The sequence below is a fragment of the Myzus persicae genome, unplaced genomic scaffold (genome assembly GCF_001856785.1).
Source record: "Myzus persicae strain clone G006 unplaced genomic scaffold, MPER_G0061.0, whole genome shotgun sequence".
NCBI lineage: Eukaryota > Metazoa > Arthropoda > Insecta > Hemiptera > Aphididae > Myzus > Myzus persicae.
Genome location: NW_019104155.1, coordinates 1,246,555 through 1,267,938, shown reverse-complemented (window position 1 = coordinate 1,267,938; position 21,384 = coordinate 1,246,555). Strand labels below are relative to the sequence as shown.

The 21,384-nt window shown below is 27.6% G+C and overlaps 4 protein-coding genes across 5 annotated transcripts in view; 3 read left to right on the top strand and 1 right to left on the bottom strand.

Annotated features, from left to right (window-relative positions):
- The window catches only part of LOC111039362 (elongation of very long chain fatty acids protein 4-like), a 7,524-nt gene extending 5,210 nt beyond the window's left edge, over positions 1 to 2,314 (top strand). Inside the window, exon 7 of the mRNA XM_022322852.1 lies at positions 1,954 to 2,314. Coding sequence (XP_022178544.1) covers positions 1,954 to 2,034 — 81 coding nt within the window. The 3' untranslated portion in view covers positions 2,035 to 2,314. The remainder of the gene's footprint in view (positions 1 to 1,953) is intronic.
- Positions 2,315 to 3,399: 1,085 nt separating this feature from the next.
- On the top strand, positions 3,400 to 6,950 carry LOC111039400 (elongation of very long chain fatty acids protein 4-like). The gene is made up of 8 exons (XM_022322918.1): positions 3,400 to 3,613; positions 3,729 to 3,778; positions 4,817 to 4,905; positions 5,041 to 5,228; positions 5,287 to 5,367; positions 5,709 to 6,002; positions 6,637 to 6,786; positions 6,894 to 6,950. Exons 2-8 carry the CDS (start codon positions 3,759 to 3,761, stop codon positions 6,939 to 6,941), a joined length of 870 nt encoding a protein of 289 aa, XP_022178610.1. The 5' UTR covers positions 3,400 to 3,613; positions 3,729 to 3,758; the 3' UTR covers positions 6,942 to 6,950.
- Positions 6,951 to 9,698: 2,748 nt separating this feature from the next.
- On the top strand, positions 9,699 to 18,555 carry LOC111039341 (rab proteins geranylgeranyltransferase component A 1). 2 transcript variants are annotated; one of them, XM_022322819.1, is made up of 10 exons: positions 9,699 to 9,825; positions 12,696 to 12,849; positions 14,861 to 14,927; positions 15,018 to 15,215; positions 15,279 to 15,459; positions 15,553 to 16,013; positions 16,082 to 16,407; positions 16,483 to 16,628; positions 16,685 to 16,873; positions 16,952 to 18,555. In XM_022322819.1, exons 2-10 carry the CDS (start codon positions 12,801 to 12,803, stop codon positions 17,087 to 17,089), a joined length of 1,755 nt encoding a protein of 584 aa, XP_022178511.1. In that variant the 5' UTR covers positions 9,699 to 9,825; positions 12,696 to 12,800; the 3' UTR covers positions 17,090 to 18,555. The 2 variants fall into 2 exon arrangements, with proteins under 2 accessions (XP_022178511.1, XP_022178510.1); XM_022322818.1 differs by lacking the exon at positions 9,699 to 9,825 and adding an exon at positions 12,311 to 12,503.
- On the bottom strand, positions 10,995 to 12,184 carry LOC111039342 (COP9 signalosome complex subunit 7b). Its single transcript, XM_022322820.1, has one exon. The coding sequence runs from the start codon at positions 12,013 to 12,015 to the stop codon at positions 11,254 to 11,256; it is 762 nt and encodes a 253-aa protein (XP_022178512.1). The 5' UTR covers positions 12,016 to 12,184; the 3' UTR covers positions 10,995 to 11,253.
- Positions 18,556 to 21,384: the final 2,829 nt, after the last annotated feature.

Genomic DNA, 21,384 nt, shown 5'->3' with positions numbered 1-21,384 from the left:
GGGCTTAGCCCCCCCCAAAAAAAAAAATTTGAAGTTAAAGCCCCCTAAGAATATTAAACAAACAATACCGTAATTTTGTACAGTTTGAAGAATTTTTTTCATTATTTTATATTCTTATATCCACAATTATATAAGTGTACCTAGTACACACATTACATACATCATACTATTTACCAATTTATTATTTACGGTAACATACCGAACAATTAAGTCACATTTCACAATAATATTTTATTGTGTTTATATTATACCTAATATTGTACACATTTTGTACCAATTGGCCATCAATATTGAATAACATATTATACCGTTCTATTTGTAGATGGAAAAAATATTACTTCTTTTCTAATTTTTGTTAATTCTCGAGAAGCGATAGTTATTAGAGGACTATCGCTATAGCTGTATTAAACCTATCGTAAAGTTTATATTGAATGAATAAATCGTATTCCTTCTTTGTAACAGGTATCGACGTATCGTACATTTGTATTCATACCGTTACCGTAACCGGATTGACCATTTTATACTAAATTATATTTTACTTATTGTTTGATGTTCTTGGGAATACGTTTCTTTTGAGATTGTGATTTAGATTTTTAATAAATAATTTAGTTCAAATAGGTTTGAAATATTTTATTAATTATTCTTTTTTTATGTTTGTAATTATTTAAGTTGTTATGTTAACGAGTAAACGAGAATAATTTGTTATGAGTGATTTAATATAAAAATTACTTTGTTGGGGGTGTGGGGGCAATGCCCCCACGCGTCTGATTGTCATCAAATATTTGAGCCCTCCTCAATATTTCACAAGATCTCCGCCTATGTTCTGTACTGTGTACTGTATGGTGGTTCACCTTTTTGTTTTTTCCGGTTATTGAGAAAGTAGGCTTTCAGTTAATTTTTTTTAAAAACTTAAATTTTCTACAGAGTTGTTTCAGTTGTTTTGATCAAATGTAAAATACAGTTGTGAAATTAAACCCAGCCATAATTACTATTTTATATACATTATACATGGTAATAAAATAACTGTGAAAAATAATATTCAAAAATCCATTCATAATCGGTTCATTCGTATCGAAGACTTAGCCGGACAAAAAGATAGCTGGTAGCCAAATGTATCGGTGCGTGTTTAATGAAATATTACATTTAATTTTGTATGTTCATAAATTATAATCACAGTGTATGCAATGCGTATATACAATATGAATATACTTTTCGATGACAACCTTGTAATATATTATATAACAAAATATTTAAATTCCGTTTGCTTAAACAAAATTCCTGTGTGAGCCCATTCTTAAAATGCTATTTTTTTAAAGCCACTTCCTATGGGACATCATTATTGCCATTTCAATGAATTTTAAAAGTATTAAAAATAATATTTAACTACTTATGTACGAGTACGACGAACCTATACACTGTTCTATATACTGTATATAGGTACGTCGATACCTTATAGCGGTACCTGATATTGACTTATAACTTATGAGTTACCTAACAACAATGGTAGGTAGGTATACAATGTAAATATGTAATATTATATTAATTAATACAATAATACTATAACATTATATGCCATAATATCTTAGTAAACTTTATTTTAATGTATAGTAGGTATTATTAATAGGAAAATAAATTTAAGTACCTAGGTAACATAAATAAATTCAACACCGTCTCTGCTCAAAACCGTTTTCGTATACAATAATTTTTCGTCATTGATTCAAATTTGACAAATTCATTACAGTGGAACTCTGCTCAATGATAAAGTGCACTCGAACCTGATATAGCGACATACCATATGGCATATACGTATGGTTGATCGACTTCCTTGACTTAATGTCTTAATATTATAAGAAATCGTATTACATTCAACCTGATTAGACTGCATAAATGTTATATTATATCATGTATTTAATACTTCATTAATTGTTATTTGTTATCATACATTTTTTATAGGATGCTACAAATAAGTCAGACGTCGATAGAAATTACAACTACACAAAAATTGTGGCATGTAAATCGACAAAAAATAATTAACTTTTACTTTGTATTTTTTTTTTATTATTATTATTATAAACAAAAAGTGTATAAAAACTGAAAACAATTTATATTTATTTTAAGATCGTTTGTTTTGGATTTTTTCAGCCTTGACTATTGTATTAATCACAAACAAAATTTGAGCATATAATATATAAGCTACTTAGCTAAGGCATTTAGTTACATTTATTATGTATATAGCTGACGTAGTATACATTTACCGACTAAGTACATTTGTGACATGTTTTTATAAAATTATAAACAGTTTTCTCCATTGGTATTTTTACTTGTTATATTCCTATACACGATTATTCAAATTAACTATATATTTTTTTGAAATAATGCAATGCCTGCTAATTAGGCATACGAATAACATAATTTATCGTTATGTATACTATAGTACCTATTGATCATATTCCTACAAACTAAAAGGATAGTTTAAGAAAAATATTAATAGTAATCGATGAATTCAATTTTATTCTTTAAAATAACCTTTATGCATTATAATAATAAATACATTGAAATAAAATTTCATCTATATAGGTACTAATATTTTAATTTTAAGGCTGTGAATAACAATAGGTAATATATGTTTTAACAATATAAATAGGTCCATAAAGTTTAAATAATTATATCATTTTTATTTTCGTATATAAAATTTGTGAACTGTAAATAATTATCCTATTTTACAATGAAATAGTAATAATTAATAAATGTTTACTGGGCAGTGAACAGCGGTCGAAAACGTCTGCATTTTAATGCACCATTATAACATTGATAAAAAATTAACAAATATGATACATATTTTAAACTATCATAAAATCGAACATTTCGGTTTAATAGATAATATCTGTAAATTAAATATAATATGATATTATCACCGAAAACTATTCATTTGAAAATTGAAATAAATATAAAAGTTTCCAAAGTAGTAAAATAATAGTAGGTAGCTAACATTTTTTAAATATGTACCTATATAATATTATATACATATATATTACTGCGACGGGTTTACAATTAAATGAGATGGCTATCTGATACTGAACATACACAAAACGCGTGGAGAATAGATTTTTTAATTTTAAAACCACAAAACAAAATTGAATTTTTCAGGATTTATAGTGCATTTTTAAAGGTTTTTGACTGTAATTCACAACCCCAATGATAGTTGAACGTTTCTTTTGATATATACGCAGTAGTGCAGTTCGCACGACACACCCTCCTATTTCCTAATATCTTGCTTGTTTCAACCCGTGGTGGTTAATAATATATAATAATACATTATAATATAATATTATACTTAATGCACCGTAGGTACTGCAGCGGCTGAGCATGCGCAATGGTTTTTTGAACATTGATCTTCTCTCGTTCGCCGGTACGGCAGTCGGCGTCGGAGTGTTTGTTATAGTACGTTGTAGTACGCACGCCACTGTATAATATTGTACGCATTGTTATTCGTTTTACAAATACGTTTTAATTTTTCGTTCACGTTTTAAAATAAAAATAGATAGTTGATACTTGGTTTGGTCTTATTAAATAATAACAATTGTATCTTTTGTTGTCAACGTAAGAGCCCGTGGTACGCCTTTACACAAACTATTCAATTTTTTTTTATTCAGTACCTGTTTCATAGTCTATGAAAAGTTAATATATAATATATAAATACAAATAACATAGTCTTAAACGTTTCGCAGACACTGAAATACAATACAATACAAATTACAATGTACACTGCACAAAATGAGTGAGTTTTAACACATATAGCTATACCTATGTTATTCCATCTATTCGGACGTTATACCTACTTTAAACTAGATATACAACAATAATATGTATATTTTTTAAAGTATTTTTTTATCATATTTAGTTTGTTAGAAGTTAGAAATAAAATTAAGGAATGGAATTACAATACTAATGGCATTTTATTACTTAGATATTACTATATATAGGTACATATTATTAGTCATTGATTTAATATAGTGTGTAAGGTAAATGAGTATATTATATACAGAGTGCATCTTTGCCTCGGTACACATGGTTTTATGATAACGAATTTAAAAATTAAAATTCACCGTTGCTTTATTTTTCATGCTAGAAAATTAATTGACTCGGTTAGTGTATCTTCGAAGTCATCAATCTATATCTTAACCTAATGTGTATTCTTTCCATCTTAATAACTCATGACATGGCAAATGTTTTATTCAGAAGAACCCGTTTTACTATTTATTGTTAATATTAGAGTGCATTTGCCTCTTATCAAATTTAAAATAAAAATAAAAATTTTATATTATCCTTGACCCGTTGTAGGCTTTTATATTTTAATTTAGAAGCAAATTATGAGCATTTTAAAGTTGTACAATTAACGAAAACACTAGAAAACTTATGAGGGTATAACGTAACATTTTTATCTCATATTAGCGCTATTAATTGTTACATGCGTGACCATAAAATGCCTATACAGAGCGCCGTTTAATACTATCTGTATCTCCTTTTATAATTATACAAGTCATATATTTTGAGTCGTTATAATTAGACAATTAAGTAGGTACTGTTTGGATTAAATTATAGTTTTTCTTCTATTCTAATAGTGTAAAAAACAAATGTTTCCTAAAATATTTTGTAAGTGTGTGCGTGAGAGTTTGTGAGAGGAAGGGATAAAAAATTAACATTTCAATTTTGATTTACTATAATACTATATAATAATAAAAAACTACAAATTTACGATAGATTTTCAGGTATTTTTAATTGTTTTTACTGATGTATGATTAATTTATTATTTTAGAGAATTTACAGTATTCCGTTTGGATTACAACTTATCTACATTATTTGATCAAGTTGAACATTTTAATCAATGGACCGAATCACTTAGCGGTAATTTTGTTTGGTCATAAATCATAATTATATTTAAATTTGAAAGAATAAAGAAATATTCAAATTTAATCCAATGTGTTTTGTGATACTGTTACTATAGATTTGTGACAATGTGTATTTTTATTGTTATTATAGATACCAGAACCAGAGGATGGTGGATGGTAAATTCGGTTTTCACTACACTTACCATAACTCTTTGTTATTTTTTAATAGTATGGCTGACTCCACGGTACATGAAAAATCACGCAGCATACAGTTTAAAAAATATTCTAATAATATACAATATCATAATGATAATAGCAAATGTATTCATTATAATAGAAGTAATGAAAATATTACTTCAAGTTTAATTAGAATCTAAAAACTTAAATATATTTCCAGTTGACATTGATGACTACTAAATTAAACTATAGTTGGATGTGTCAGCCAATAACCTATGTCAATGCAGAAGCTGAGCTTAGGGTAAATTTTGATGTTGATAATAATTAATTTTGCATTTAAAAACACTTTTCTCTTGAAATACTATGCATGTGAAAGGTGTATAAAGTTGAAAATTGAACACTCTCATATTGATGTAAGATACAGTTAAAAAAATATAAAATTATATTTATCGATTTTCTATATTAAAATGACCTGTTATACTTACCTATTAGGTACAGTTTTATAATAGGTACATTAAAAATTGTATTCAAGTTGATTTGAGAAAATATTTGTAATTGACTTAATCAAAAGCTATATTTCGGCTGGTTTAAAGAAATATTTACTTTATTAGAATTTAAAATAATTAAGCCTATTTGTCACAGATAGCAACAGCAGTATGGTTGTACTATATAATTAAATTTTTCGAATTATTGGACACAATATTTTTGATGCTTCGGAAGAAAGATAATCAACTGTCATTTCTTCATGTCTATCACCATTCAACAATGTTCATATTCTCATGGCTAGGAACAAAATATGTACCAGGAGGCTCAGCATTTCTACCGATATTAATCAACAGTGCTGTGCATGTCATAATGTATTTTTACTATACATTAGCTGCTATACAATGCTCAAAAATCCATAAATACAAAAAATTTGTTACAATCATTCAATTGGTAAAAATCATTACTTAATTATAGTTATAGATCAGATATATATTAGTTACAGCGTAATACACTAAAACTTACTTGAGATGCTGTTTTCTGCCAAATGCTGTTTTATATTTAAATTAAATACGAGTCAATGCTTTCATAAGAAGCTCTTTTGAGCTGGTCCTATGAAGAGCGTCTTAAGCAGGTTTTAATGTATTGATATTAATAAATTATTCTACAATTTTCTTAAATGCCTATTTTACATCATGTACTTCAAAGATAATTATTATTTTTAAGATTTTTTTTGGAATGAAGTTATTTAGTATTAATTTCAAATCTATATAAATATTAAGTTGCCTTGGGAAGAATGAATATTTCCCAGGAATAAATATTTAACGCCAGTTTGTATTTCAACTTTTTTAAATTGGTTTTTAGATTTAAAAATCAGTTTAGATTAGTTAGCTATATCTTATATAAATACCTACTTTAAAATTCTCATGTTACATTTATATCAGAAATACTATTTTGGCTATTAGGTACAAGCAGCTCAGTATTTATGTGTTTTGATGGCTATTACTGAATTTTTTTCACCCTTTCTTTTTCTTAAGTTTTTACAATCATATTCCCTTATATTATATTTTAATAATTTTGTTTTTAGGCTCAGTTTTCGTTTGCTCTACCATTAGGAATTAATGCCATACAAAGTGGGTGTAATTGGCCATTATGGATGAAATATTTATTTGTCTTTTATATTATTACAATGTTGGTTTTATTTGGAGACTTTTATAAGAAAAATTATATAAAAAAAGTATGTAAAACAATTATATGATCAATTATTTAATAACTTATATTTGACTGTTGTATAAGCATTTATATAAATAAATTTAACTAAATAGGTACATAATTTTGTTATAGGTAAGCAATAATGAAAATGAAGTTGGACAATGTTTAAAGAAATTGTGATGTTTTTAATCAAAACATTCAAGTAAACCTAAGGAATATTTTTTTTATAGAAATTAATGTATAAAATAATGAATTAGAGGTGACATTACAATAACTTTATATATGTAATAAATATTTTCCAATCATGTGATATTTAAATATTTTTGTAGTTAAAACTTGTATTTTATTTATTATACTATCAACACTGGACACTCTATAGTACTAAATCATAACATAAAGTTTTTGGCCAATTTGTTAATGTTCTTCCACTTATAAACATTTCTCTTCTGTAATATTAATATTTTATTATTTACTAGTTATTAAATTTTATTAAATTATTTCAAGTGTTTATAGTTTTTATTAGGTAAAATATAAATATTTTTTTAAAATATGGTATTAGGTTATTAGAATATACATTTGTTTCGCACTTTATGATGTATTTTGTAACTACTTTTACTTATTGACTTTGTTATTAGGTACCTAACAAATAACAATAAAATTGTTCTAAAATATTTACTATTTTGATTTTTCTGTTTATTGGTTTTAAATTCTGCGCTGAGAGATGAATGTATTAATTTTACAATAATATGTGTTTTTAATTTTTTTTTGTGTCTGTAACCACGTTTTGGGATATTAAAAATGCTTTGATTTTCTTTAACATCATCTTTTGTAGTAGGAGAGTGAATCTAGTAGGTACTTTGAGGGGAGGGGGGGGGGTCAGAAGTAAAAAATTCCCAATAACTTTCAAAAGTAACAGGAAAAAATAGGAAACCCAGTTTTTAACAAAATTTTTGATGCATAGTAGAATCCCTCTTGTCCGCCACTCCAGTTGATCCGACCATAGTATTATCAATATGAATAATTTAAAAATACTTTTGGATTTTCAAAATCACCTCAAAGCCTATGGACATTTTTTGGATCAAGAAATGGAGGAATATTGCAGCTAAGTCTAGAATGTCATTTGCTAAACAAATATCTAGAGCTGACATTTTTTCTAAGTAATCGTAATGTAAAATATAATATATTTCTAATATAATCTAAGTAGGTATGTAATATGTAATCAAAAATGTTCTGTATATTCTGATAATACGACCTTTTTCGCGTTTCGACCCTACCACCAGTCCCGAAAGTGACGGATTAGAGAGGTTCTATTGTAACTCTAAAAAAAAATATCATAGATACATACAATTTTCAATGAATGTTTATATCCACGTTTTCTATACACCATCAATTTTAAAAACATTTTGACTTGTGCTAAGCTAACTAAATTAACTTGTAAGTGTAATACTAGGTTCCCCGTTAGTTGTTGTTAGTGGAAATTAAAAAAAAAGTTGAGGGTAAATCCACAATAATTTTTTATGAGGGTTTTCATTTAGAATTTTGACAAAATTTGTAAAAATCACAAAATTTTTCAAATTATTTTGAGTGAGAAATTCATAAAAAATTTCTTTTTATATCTAAGAATAAGTTTCTTTTTCTATAACTGTCAATAAAATTATATTTGTTGGTTCAAAAAGCTTGAAAATGTTATACAAGGCTTCTTAAATATATTTGCAGTATCAGTTAGAAAATATTAAAAATACATTGGCACAATTTTTTTTTATAAGCATTTAAAGTTCAAATGTTGACAAAAATTCATATCATAGAAAATGTACAAATAATTTTGAAGTTAAATTTTTATAATTTTCAACTCAAATAGCTAAAGGCTGAAAATGCAAAACAAAGTTCCAAGCAAGTAGTTTATTCCTTAACCAAAAAATCCAAAAATATATAAGCGCAGTTTTTATTTTTTCATTATGAAATTCCATATTTCAAATAACTAAGAAAAATGATTTATGTTATTTTGTTGTAAATTAAAAATATTTACTTGAAACTTTTAAAGTCTATTATTACATTATAAAGGTAGTACACCCAATGACTTTATTAACATCATTTTTTGGCAGAAATGAATTTAATCTACAGTGTAGTACTAATGCTTACTTCTAAAATAAATTATTTATAGCACAATAATATCATCAAATATACTAAATTACAAAGTTATATTATAGACTAACATCTTTGCTCAGAATCGTTTTTCATATACAATGATTCTATATTATTGAATTCAAATTTAACACCATCCATTACAGTGACCCACTTGTAACCTACTGTACAGCTGAGCGACATCCACTTACCAGCTTTTTTAATTTATGGTTTCATCTTATCGATAAAAAGATAAATAATAACAGTCTATTATACTATTAATTTTTATTTATGACTAAGTATTTGGTACTATAATAGTTTTAAATGTGTTTTTTCTTTTGGGTTTGATTTCAAGGTTTTATACACATTTAGTTTTATTAAGAGGACGTTAGATCTGAATTTGTTGTCTCCGCCTTCCAAGTGAGTAACATACCACATTTTAAGCTCAGCAGATCACGTTTAGCTCAGTTATCTTAAAAACTAGAGTGGATTGACCTCTTATTAAAATTAAAGGTAAGATTATTACGGAGAGATTCTCATGGGCTTTTTATTATATTTTAATTTTAAAAAGAGTTTTGATTCTCATTACAACACATGCTGGTATAACATCCTCTTAACAATGTAACAAAGTAATTATTAATTTATTAAATGGAATGAATACAAATAATTATAAATAAAATAATAAAGGGGGTTTAAATGAACTGTAAAATAGTTAGAAAATTAAGTAAGAAAGTGATATCGCATAATTTCTCTCTTCCATGTTCACTTATAATATCCCAAAAATATTTTACACCTTCACAGGATGCCACTTAAATAACTGCTTACTGTGTGTCTGCATTTTACAAGATCATTTCACAGCTGTCAGAAGGTTACAAAATCACTTTGATATGATACATTTACAGCCTTACAGGCATATTGCAGTATTGCTAGAAAATTAAAATAAGTAAGTTAAACTCAAAATCCATACAAGTATAACATTTTTACTATGAAATTTAGAATCTATAATCGAATACTACTAACAGTGAATAAACTAAAACATCTTAAACTAACATGGGGTCTAGGTGTAACTCAAGTGAAAAACACTTAAGTATAGATTGTACCTTCTCAGACCACTATTAGAATTAAAATCTTCCGTAATATCAAATTAACTCACAATAAATAAATTAATTCAATTTACCAAGATCTAGTATCATACAATTTCATCGCCTACGTTCTGGTCACACTTTACTACCCGCTCACTCGTACAAATTAGGACTAAATAACTCACCACTCTGTATGCTACATCCCAACGAAAGTGTTTGCGATCTCTCTCATCTTCTCTTTGATTGCCCTTCTCTGCAAGCGAAACGCGCTATTTTATTTAATTCTCTTAATTCCATCAATGTTCCTCTCAACCTTTCCTTCATCCTCAACTCCAATTCGGAAATAGTAACAAATATAATTATTAATTTTATTTTGGAGGCTGGTTTCATAATATGATTTCTTTATTTACTTTACTTTTTAATACTTTTTATTCCATTGTTATCATTTATTTATACATTTTTTAATATTGTATTCTATAGAATTCTATCTTGTTATATCGTTCAAATAATTGTAGAGCTGTAATAGTTAAACTAAAAGCTAACAAAAAAAAAAAAAAAATAATAAAAAAAAAAAAATCAATCAATTTAATCTATAATCTAACCTGTTTACCAGAATTCAGCTCTGTGATGCGTCAAAACCCTAAAATCATTTCAGTTTACCTGCATATATTTATTAATGCCATCAACATTGTGAATGGCTAATAAAAAACATAATACTTAAAGTACTAAATTTAAATAACTAAATAGCTAAGAAATAATACTCCTCAATCCATAATAAATAAAACTTATAGCAGTTACATAATTATTCTTCTCACTAACAGGAATTGTCTGCAGAAGACTCAAAATAATTTAGTCTAGAGATTAATCAAATAAAAATTATTTAGTTGGGTGATGGCTGCAGAGTGGCTTTTCATTAATGTGAGTTTTCTAGTAATTGTTAATAATTCATAAGATATATCATTCATTAACCATCATACTTGCCGATAACACATTTGTAGATGGTAAATAATAATAATTAACACTATTTATAAAAAAAAAAATCTTTATTAACATGAAGATTATGATAGGTTTGCAGGTACATCATACATCTAAAAATTAATTTTTGTATATCCAGTACCTAAATCTACCACAAAATTAAATTAAAAAGACTGTTAGGAAAAATATTATATACTAATGGCTTGGCTTAAGTCTGCTCATTTATACACATTAAAACCATTTTATATAAAAAAAATCATAATCATTATAAATTAATGTAATGTGTGAATTATTATTAGATATTGTACATTTATTTACTTGTTCCAAAATTTAGCTCCGCTAGGTTTTGTTCCTTTCACACTTTTTTTTGTAGGACCGCTAGTATCCACTGACATTTCTTCATCTTGTATTTGAGTTCTAATAGCTTTTTTCACGCTAGCAACTTCATTGTCAACAGCAGCACGGTGTTTCAGTACATCTTGTTTAGTTCGATTAGCATCAACAATTCGAGCTTGAACTGTAGAAAGAACACTCTCACAGGAATCACACCACTGCTGTAATGTGTCTATCATATTGTCAACATCATTAGTTCCAACGTCCCTACCAACTGTCCAATCAACTTCTAGATAATCACTCTGTTGGTCGAGTTCACCAGAAACCACGTTAGAATAGATCGCTTCAATAATTAAGTCCTCCAAGTCCCTGACATTGTCAACATCCAACTCTTTCAAAAGAACATCATAAGGTATTCTTTTCATTTTATTGGCCAATGTAACAATTGTTAAGTATTGCAGTTTTTTCATTTGGGGTTCACTGAGTTCTGGCAGATATTTTTTTTTGTCCAAATAATCCAAATACGTACCTTGCGAAAACATACGTAACGCATGTAGATATGGTGCATGAGGTGTGGTCTCTAGTGCAATAACGTTGGGACATTCTAAGAGTTCCGCAAACACAAATGTGTCAACACAATCCAACGCTTGCTTAATAACTTCTACTAAACTGTCACCTTCTAATTTTAGAGCTTGTACAACAAACTGTTGCAGAGGTTTTTCAATCACTTTTTCTTGAGACATTGCGAACCAAAGTTAGAATAAAAATTATTATAAACTTATAGATTTTAGTACAAACTAGTAATTACAAGTAATACAATAGGTATAGACGGTATGCATTTAATACAAAATTAACTTTAAAGTTAAAATTATTATTTATTCACGTCAAATGACTCAAATGCCAATGGCGTAATCACTATTCGGCATTCGAAATTGATAAAGGTTCCTTATCTATGGCCAATCGTATTTCACGGTGTAGGAAGGCTGGAGTCGGGTGCGCTGGATTATACTCTACTGTGACTGGAACCCACTGCACCGGTGTTAAAATATATTTTTTGTCATTGATAAAGATATATTTTCTATTATATTGTATATATGACATCTGTGCTTCATAATAATGTATATGGAATAATTTATGTATGTACAAGCAATGAGATTGTAGAGACTTTGTTCGAGGCGATTGTTCTGTTCAGAACATTGTACTATTGTAGTTCCATCAGTCTGCGACCGTGGTATGGAATAAAATAGAATTATTAATAATTTTACCATTTTTTTTCTCTTCGTATCGATAAAATACAAAGTGTTAGTGATAATACACGATCACCACTGATTACAATTTACATTTATAAATCGGGGATCACCGATGTTGAATACTTGAATTACTATATTATTCATTTGCTTTTCGTTTTCCAATTTCTTTTCAGGCATTCTTTTGCGTCAAACTTTTATCGTCAACTTGATTTCTCATTCGAAAGGAACGGACTAGCGCTTTAAGATAATTCAGTAAAAATCGAACGATTTTCTTCAATATGGAGGACGACCTACCATCCAAGTATGAAGTGATCGTCATTGGCACTGGTAATATATTTTATACGTATATAATTATTTTTAGAATTCTGAGTGTAATGTTTGCACTTTAATCATCATTTGTTGAAATTGATATTTATTTTTTATCCTTTTTTCTGCCCTTTACATGGGTAGGTTGGTCGCCGAGGATCAATATATAATATAAGTGTAAAGGAGGTAGATTAAGTTAATGAATGTTGATGTTCAATGTTTACTCACCAATACAATTTTTCATTACTGAGTTACAATTTTTATTGTTTTGTACCTAAATATTTAAAAATTATTGCAATTTTCTCTAGTACAAAAATGATGAGGTTATGTAATATAATCAATACGGAATTAATATGGAAATTAAATTTTATGTTTGACAAAAATCAACAAAATCATTAGCTCAAAGGCCAATAGTTATCGGAATTTTCACAAATTCTTGAATGAAGTTCAAATGAGGATAATATTATGCCTACCTTGTAATTTGTGTTTTAAAAAAGAAAATAATTTAACATATGGAATCTCGGATTTATTATGATATATTTAATATATATACTGGATTCTAATCATTCTTAATAGTTAAAGTTAATCACTGTTTTCAGTTATTACTCATTCCCTAGCAAAAAGTTATCAATCCTATTATTATTATCGATTATCAAATATTGAATTGGTAGATTATTATTTTCAATTTTGATTGTATACAATTGTTAAGCACTTAAATTTTAGTAAATCAATAGTAATACTATAGTAATAAGTTTATAAGATATGGGGATTATGTTCATTTGATAATTGTAGCCATTAATATTAATCTATCTATATCAATAATTTGTAAAAATGGCCCAAGTATAGTAAATACTAGATCCAATTTTATGTCTATTTTATATTTATGTGACACCAGTTTTAAGAACTATTATCCTTTATACAAACGTTTTAATATTTAAAAAACTACATGTTCGAATTTCGAATGTGCTACATCAAAATTTTCAAAAAAATTATCTACTAATTAATTTACAGTATAAGAGGGGATTCTCATTTTAAAAACAGAAGTTTGTATTACCATAGGACACTCCCTCGAGTAGTACAAAAAAATTCAAGAATTTGAAATTATGGGTCTCTGAGTATATTTAAAAATTCCATAAATCAGAATTTGAATAAATTCATTTTTAAATAAAAAATGGGGATGAACATGCTTTGTGAATCACCCTGTATATTATATTTTATTTTTAACACTTCATTGAATTGTTATGTAATCAGAGTTTATATGGTCTATTGGTCATGGTACCGAGAAAGTGAATTTCCATTATCTATTATGTTATACTTCATAAAAACTAAATAAACCATAAAATAAAAATATATGTTTTCTCTTTTATGAATCTCTAAAAAGAAGTAAAAAAATTCAAAATTAATTTGTTACTTAGTTTTCACATAAATCAAAATGTATGATTACTATAATTGTTAACAATAATTATAGAAATTAACTAATAAGTATAAATTACATATTTTTAATTATTGTTATTAATCATTATATAAATGTATATTATGACTATGTGTCTGAATTTTGTTTGAACACCAATTAATATTGGTGATATTTTGTATTTTTGGTAATTATTATTCTCTACTGATGTTCCATTGTGAACATTCTAAGATTTGTATTTATATTATGCTTATGCAGTAATATCATGTACTAAGATAGATACATCTTAATATTATAATGTTAGATTGATATTAAGGTAACTATATATTGTATTAGTTCTGCACTATGAAACTAAGTGCACAAAACGGAGGTAGACCGCATATTGGGAGATAGCCGCTTCAAGATTTTGTTAAAAATTGTTTACTATATATATATATATACTTTATACATTAAACAATATTCTTAAAAACTATTGAGAATTTAAAAAAAATTCAGTTGTTAACATTGACTATATGAACAGTAGTTATTTTGGGAGTTAGTTTATAGTGATAGTTAAGGATGTAGTATTTGTTTTGTTGTTCTATTAACTAAATATATAACACATACATGAAATAATTTCAGGTATGACTGAGTCAATTGTTGCAGCTGCTGCTAGTCGAATTGGAAAACGAGTCTTACATTTAGATAGGTATATTATGTTCCACTAAAAATTGCTTAAAATATTTTATTTAAAAATCATATTGTATCTAATCATAAATATTTGTATTTGTTATCATAGAAATGACTATTATGGTGGTATGTGGGCATCATTTACATTTGAAGCTCTCCAAAAGTGGTTAGATGAATGTAGAAATGGTAAAACAAATGATTTTGTGAAAACATCTTCACCATTAGTGCAGGACACTGAGAAGTCTATAACCATAGGCAATCAATTTTCAACTGTATTCAATATTGAAGAAAAATGGTTTATACCTGAGTATGGACATTTTAATATATTTTTTTCTTGTTTAGTTTTCATTAAATTTATATTTTACTGTAGAAAACTTCCTTCAGTCGGTAATTTACTTAGTGCAAAAATTACTCAAACTGAAGATAGTCCAAAAGAAAGTAAAGATGGACTGACCGAAACTGAAGCTACATTAAAACAAAATGATAAACTTTGGTGTCAAGCTAAAATTAAAACCATGGGACGTAAATTTAACCTGGATTTAGCTCCCAAAGTTAGTTTTGTAATATTTTAAATAATTTAAAACCTTTTTAGTTAATATTTGTCTTATGCAACAAAATTATATTGATAAATTAATCTGTTGCAGCTACTTTTCTCCCGTGGCACACTGGTAGAACTACTTATTTCATCAAATATCTCTCGTTATGCTGAATTTCGATGTGTAAATCGTATTCTTACATGGCAATCTGATAAATTGGAAACAGTTCCATGTTCTCGAGCAGATGTTTTTGCTACTAAGAATGTTGGACTTATTGAAAAACGACAATTAATGCAATTATTGACTTTGTGTGTTGAATATAAACCAGAAAGTGGTGAATTTAAAGAGTTTGAAGATAAAACATTAAAACAATACCTAGAAAGCAAAGGCTTAACTGAAAATCTAATGCATTATGTATTATATGCTATTGCAATGTCAAATGATACAACACCATGTATGGTTGGTGTTGAAAGAACCCAACAATTCCTAAGTAGCCTTGGTCGTTATGGTAACACACCATTTTTGTGGCCCATGTATGGTACTGGAGAACTTCCACAATGTTTTTGTCGGTATGATACTACATTCATATTTAAAGAAACTATCTATTACTCAGTGAAATAACTTATTTGTGCTTTAGGCTATGCGCAGTTTTTGGAGGTGTTTATCACCTGAAACGGGCAGCTGATAGTGTTATAACAGCAGACAATGAATGTAAAGCTATTTTATCTGATGGATCAAGGCTTGATTGTGATCATCTTGTAATGGGTGTTGCTGATGCTCCACCAGAATTTTTAGGGTCTGTTCCTAAAGCAGGTCTTTCAAGAGGCATCTTTATAATTGATAGATCAATATCTACCACCGATAAGGAGTCTTTGACATTACTTCAATTTCCAATTAAAGGAAAAGAGCCAATAACAGTAATTGAAGCTGGACCATCCACTCATGTTTGCCCTCCGGGACTTTGTAAGTACTAGGCACAATTTTATTTTTGATTCAACTACCTACATATTTACTTAATATTTAATCTAAACATTTTAGATTTACTACACATGACTACTAAACAAATAGATAATGCAGTAAATGATTTAAAGCCAGCTGTTGATGCATTATTACATTCTGAATATGCAGATGGCACTACAATTAGAATAAATACCGATACTCAATCAACCCAAACGTCAAAAGAGGTATTTTAATTTTGTAATATATACTTTCATTGAAGTGTTAATATGAGATATTTTAGGGAGATTCTTCTGCTTCAAGTGGAGAGTCAAGCATACTAAATGAGTCATTAAAACCTCAAATTCTGTATGCACTATATTTTAATTGTCCTGAAACATCTGAATATGATCTATCCCAAAATGTTCCGAGTAATGTACATTTGTGTTCAGGACCTGATCTAGCAGTTGATTATGAGTTTGCTGTTAAACAAGTAAAAAAAAAATGTTTTGCTATTTTGTTTCAAATAGATGTCTTTTATTTAAGTATTATTATGTTTTAATCATTTCAGGCAAAATCTATTTTTTCAAAAATGTATCCAGATTCTGAATTTTTGCCCCGTGCTCCTGATCCTGAAGAACTATCTCTTGAAGTTGATGAAGCTGCTGGCCCTCCTTTCCAAAGTTCTGAAGAACCTAAAGAAGAATGAATGAACTTAAAATATCCTGCATTTGCTTTAATTTCATTATGATAGGCTATTATTTTACCAATTTAATTTAAGATAATCGTTAGCTTTTTATACTTGTATAACTCGTTTATTATCTAGCAATCTTATAAAAGTATATATTGAAACAATATTTATAATTAATTTAATAAATCTGATGAAAGGAGTTCATATTAAAAAAGTAGTTGTTATTATTAATATTATTTGCATTGAATATTAATTAAAATAAAAATATTATTTTTATTAACTTAAATTTATAATAATATATTACTAATATTAATTATCCGATCATATCATGCCTTTATCGTGAGATTCAATATCTAGCTATGAAATGCTAAATCTCAAAATTAAATTATTCAATTTTAATAGTAATAATATAGTTGCACCAATGTACACAGTTTAAGAACAATTTATTTAATGACATGGTTTGAATAGAAAAATGTATAATTAGTTCTTAAATTTTTGTTTTATCATTTAAAATGTTTATACAACTGCAATATCTAGCATAAAATATTTATTATTACATCCAGAATATGAACTCCTCTGAACTACATTCCCTAGTTTTTTTCTTAACAATATTATTTGGCAACTGTTTCAAAAGAGAATGTATCAGGCATCAACTGGTTTTCGTCCTACATGCCTAGGACATACACCTCCCACAACCAACCCCACGGCTCATACTTCTTAAAAACAGTATACTGTTAAAACAAAATTGCAAAAAAAAATATACCATCAAAAGTTTTCTAAAAATTATGATAGCCCCCCCCCTCCCATCCAAGTATCTGGAGCCTTCCCTGGGTGTATCATGTTGGGTCTCTTCGTTCATATTCAGAAATAAAAAACTGCATTGTCGCTGAAATGCAATAGTGACCCGTGGAAGGGGAAAATTGGGGTCCATGCTTCCGCGGCCGTCATTTCACCGGCTTAGAACTGGTATATTCTCTTTTGAAACCGAGTAAAATTGTTTTTCTACTATTTAATTTATCACTAAATTACTAATAGATTTTTAGAAATTATAGTTTTACTTTAAGTTTTAAAATATTGCATAGTTTTAATTGATTTTATACGAAAAAAGATATTATAAATGTCTTTAATGCATTCAATTAATGATTCAAAATAATATATTTACTATAATTTGCATATTTTGACCATATGTTTAAATAATCCTAGTATTGAGTAATATTTTAACACGTAATGAACATTTTTACTTGCAGATAAAATGTAGGTACCTATACTGACTATACTACATAATATCTTGGTTATTTTAAATCCATTTATTATTCACTTAAAATTTATCTGATGATTTATTACTTTAACTATAGTAACTATTTTCAAATGACTATAGTTAACATTGCACTGGTATTTGCTTAAAGAATTGTAACTCTTAATGCATGTAGAAATATAATTAATCATGTTATTTGTCAATATAAATTTTTTGTTTAATATTTGTTTAATTGTGTTAAAACAACTTTTTTTCGGTTCCTTTTTGTATCTAAATTTTCTAGTCAGCTAATTTGATTTTCACCGTTAGGTAAATAATCTTTTTAATTTTGTTTTTGTTCCTTTTTAATTTTTACCGACACTTAATATAAGTTTGTTTTTTTTGTTTACTCTACATTTCACTATTAGATCTTCAAAATATTATCTCATTGTACTTGTATTTATTCAATCTTATTAATGTAATATAGATAGTAGATATTAAAATAAAACACAATTTTTGAATATATTGCTTTTTGCAATACCTTACTTGGTGATTTGATTTTTAATTTTTATATGTAGAATAAATATAGTTATCTGAATTGTACATAGCGTTTTATAAATATGTATTTTTCATATTCCTTCATTAATTCCTGTTTACATTACCTAACTTATACAAATTTACTTGGTTTTGTCTTTTGCAAGAGAAATGTATTTAAATATTTATTTGTATAATGTATACATTTTGTATTACCTCTGATACTTAAAGTATTTCTGGTTTCATATAGCTTAATATTATAATACATGAGTTGGGTTTAGGTTTGTGGGCTACATGTTTTTAAAATTTTTGTTTAAACGATTTCCAACAAAAGATATTGTTTTTATTTTACATTTTTCATTACGATCTTTTACATATAATTGATATTTTCAACAATAATTTCAAATTAGATTAATATAAGGACATTTTTATAAGTGTTAATCATAAAACCTTTCATACTAAATTATATATGGTGACTGGTGAGAATTACTAGCGGACATTGATGTATTTTACACAAAGATGATGCATTTGAGTATTTAACATGTCTTGTACAAACACTTCATTGCATTATAGAAACTACCTAAAAAACCTACATTTTTGAATGTAGATGAGTTAATTGCTCAAATGCTCATACGTTCCGCAAAAACATTTAGTACAAGAGTCCAAAATTTGATGGGTGAGGGGCTGACTGCTCAAGTAACTTATTAAATTTATAAATATTTTTGAAAGCTGCCAGTCGGCTATCGATATTTGAAAACAGTAGAAACTTATCTAAATTCTTGTATGGAGGTAATTTATCTCCAGATTGGCAACTTTACTGTCTTTACTTAATTTCATTTCACGAGGGCGTATTTTTTTCTATTGTTTTGAGGGTATTCTCCCTCTCTTTTTATTTGCATTACTATGGTCACTCAGCTCTGAACCATAGGCCGGCCTATCCTTAACCGAATATAGTCGAGTATTCGAGTGCCGACATCGACATGGCACAGTGATGCAGCCCATTAAGTATAAATATATATACTATGGATTTTGACTTTGTACTGTAGGTATCAGAGTAACTTAGGGTTGCCATTCGTCCCGATTTCGCCGGGACACTACCGGTTTTTACTACCGAGTCCCGATATTTTTCATTTCCCGGCCGGGACGTGGATAAGTACCGGTTTCTTAAAATAAGTCCCGAATTGTTCACGTGTGAAATGTGAATAACAAATAATAAATAATTGTCGGAAATTTCCGAGATGGCCGAGGACCGATATAAGTCATTTAAAGAGAATAATATTGATTATTCTATGTTATTAAAAATTGTAGGATTTGCATTTGCATTGCCTGGATCTAACGCTGCAGTGGAGAGATATTTTCATTGATGAACAGTTGTTGGACAAAGTCACGAGGTAATTTATGCATCAATACAATAGAAGCTACTTTAGTCATTAAGACTAATTTGGAAAATAANTCGGTTGAACGGGTCTCTCTTGTGTCGCCTCAGTTATGGTCGTTATTATATTTTTTTCCAGTAAGATTTTTTGAATACTATTAACTCAAATTATCAGTTTCATAATATTGTATCACAAGACGTCCCTCAATAACGACGTTTATAGTTAAATTTATATCATGATAATTATTAATTATTTGCTTTTCAAACAATTCATTTTACACCTCGTTTTGTATTTTTTTTTTTATAATATATAATCATTACTACTTTTAAAGCCAATAGCTATCAAAATATTGTTTAATAGATCTTTTTTTCTTTGATGTTCAAACAAGTTCACTGAATTATTATTATTATTATCATTATTGGCACTTGCAGCCAGTGGTTTCCACCAAATCTTTGTCTGATTTCGCTAATAATATATTGCTCTCGGAAGAAAATGAGAGAAGATAACGGAAATAATACATTAATATTATATTATTATTATTATTACAATTTGCGTTTGTGTGCTTATGTGCTTTTGATTATTTGGCTCGTTGCGTTTGAAATATCAGAAAGATATCTCATGTATATAATACTGTGTGTGTAGTAACTTGTACTATAGAGAGTCTACACCCATACATGTATTATAATCCAGTGACTTTAGAATTAATTAAATTTAATAATCATATTAAAGTGATAACTTATAACGATAGCAATGTTATAGGTGAGCATCGAAAGCACCCAATTAAAATCGTAACCAATACTACACCGAGGGATCATGATTACTTGTATAATATTATTATTCACTGTAGCCGGGATAAGTAGGTACGTTATTATTGTTCAACCGGTTGTTTCTCGTCACTATCGATCCACACAGACGGACAATTATTATTGTAAGACATACAGTCGTAATCGTATTGTTTGGTAGTTTAATTTCTAATTAAATTTAACATCAAGAGTTATCCGCCGTCGATTAAAATATTGAAAATTTTATAATTTAATTTTATAACGCGTTTAAACGGTTTCACTTAATGCTTCCAACACGACGGATAGAGGAGTGTGGTATTATAACTACTATAACTCTCGTTTTACGTGCTCGGAAACAAAAAAAAAAAGCTATGATGGGAACCTCAC

Excerpts from the sequence above, each read along its gene's own strand:
- LOC111039400 (XM_022322918.1), top strand. The coding sequence starts at position 3,759 with ATGTACACTGCACAAAATGA. Across the intron at positions 3,779-4,816 it reads ATGTACACTGCACAAAATGA|AGAATTTACAGTATTCCGTT; the intron begins GTGAGTTTTAAC and ends TTATTATTTTAG. Across the intron at positions 5,368-5,708 it reads ATGCAGAAGCTGAGCTTAGG|ATAGCAACAGCAGTATGGTT; the intron begins GTAAATTTTGAT and ends TATTTGTCACAG.
- LOC111039341 (XM_022322819.1), top strand. The coding sequence starts at position 12,801 with ATGGAGGACGACCTACCATCCAAGTATGAAGTGATCGTCATTGGCACT. Across the intron at positions 15,216-15,278 it reads GAAAAATGGTTTATACCTGA|AAAACTTCCTTCAGTCGGTA; the intron begins GTATGGACATTT and ends ATTTTACTGTAG. Across the intron at positions 16,874-16,951 it reads ATGAGTTTGCTGTTAAACAA|GCAAAATCTATTTTTTCAAA; the intron begins GTAAAAAAAAAA and ends TAATCATTTCAG.
- LOC111039342 (XM_022322820.1), bottom strand. The coding sequence starts at position 12,015 with ATGTCTCAAGAAAAAGTGATTGAAAAACCTCTGCAACAGTTTGTTGTA.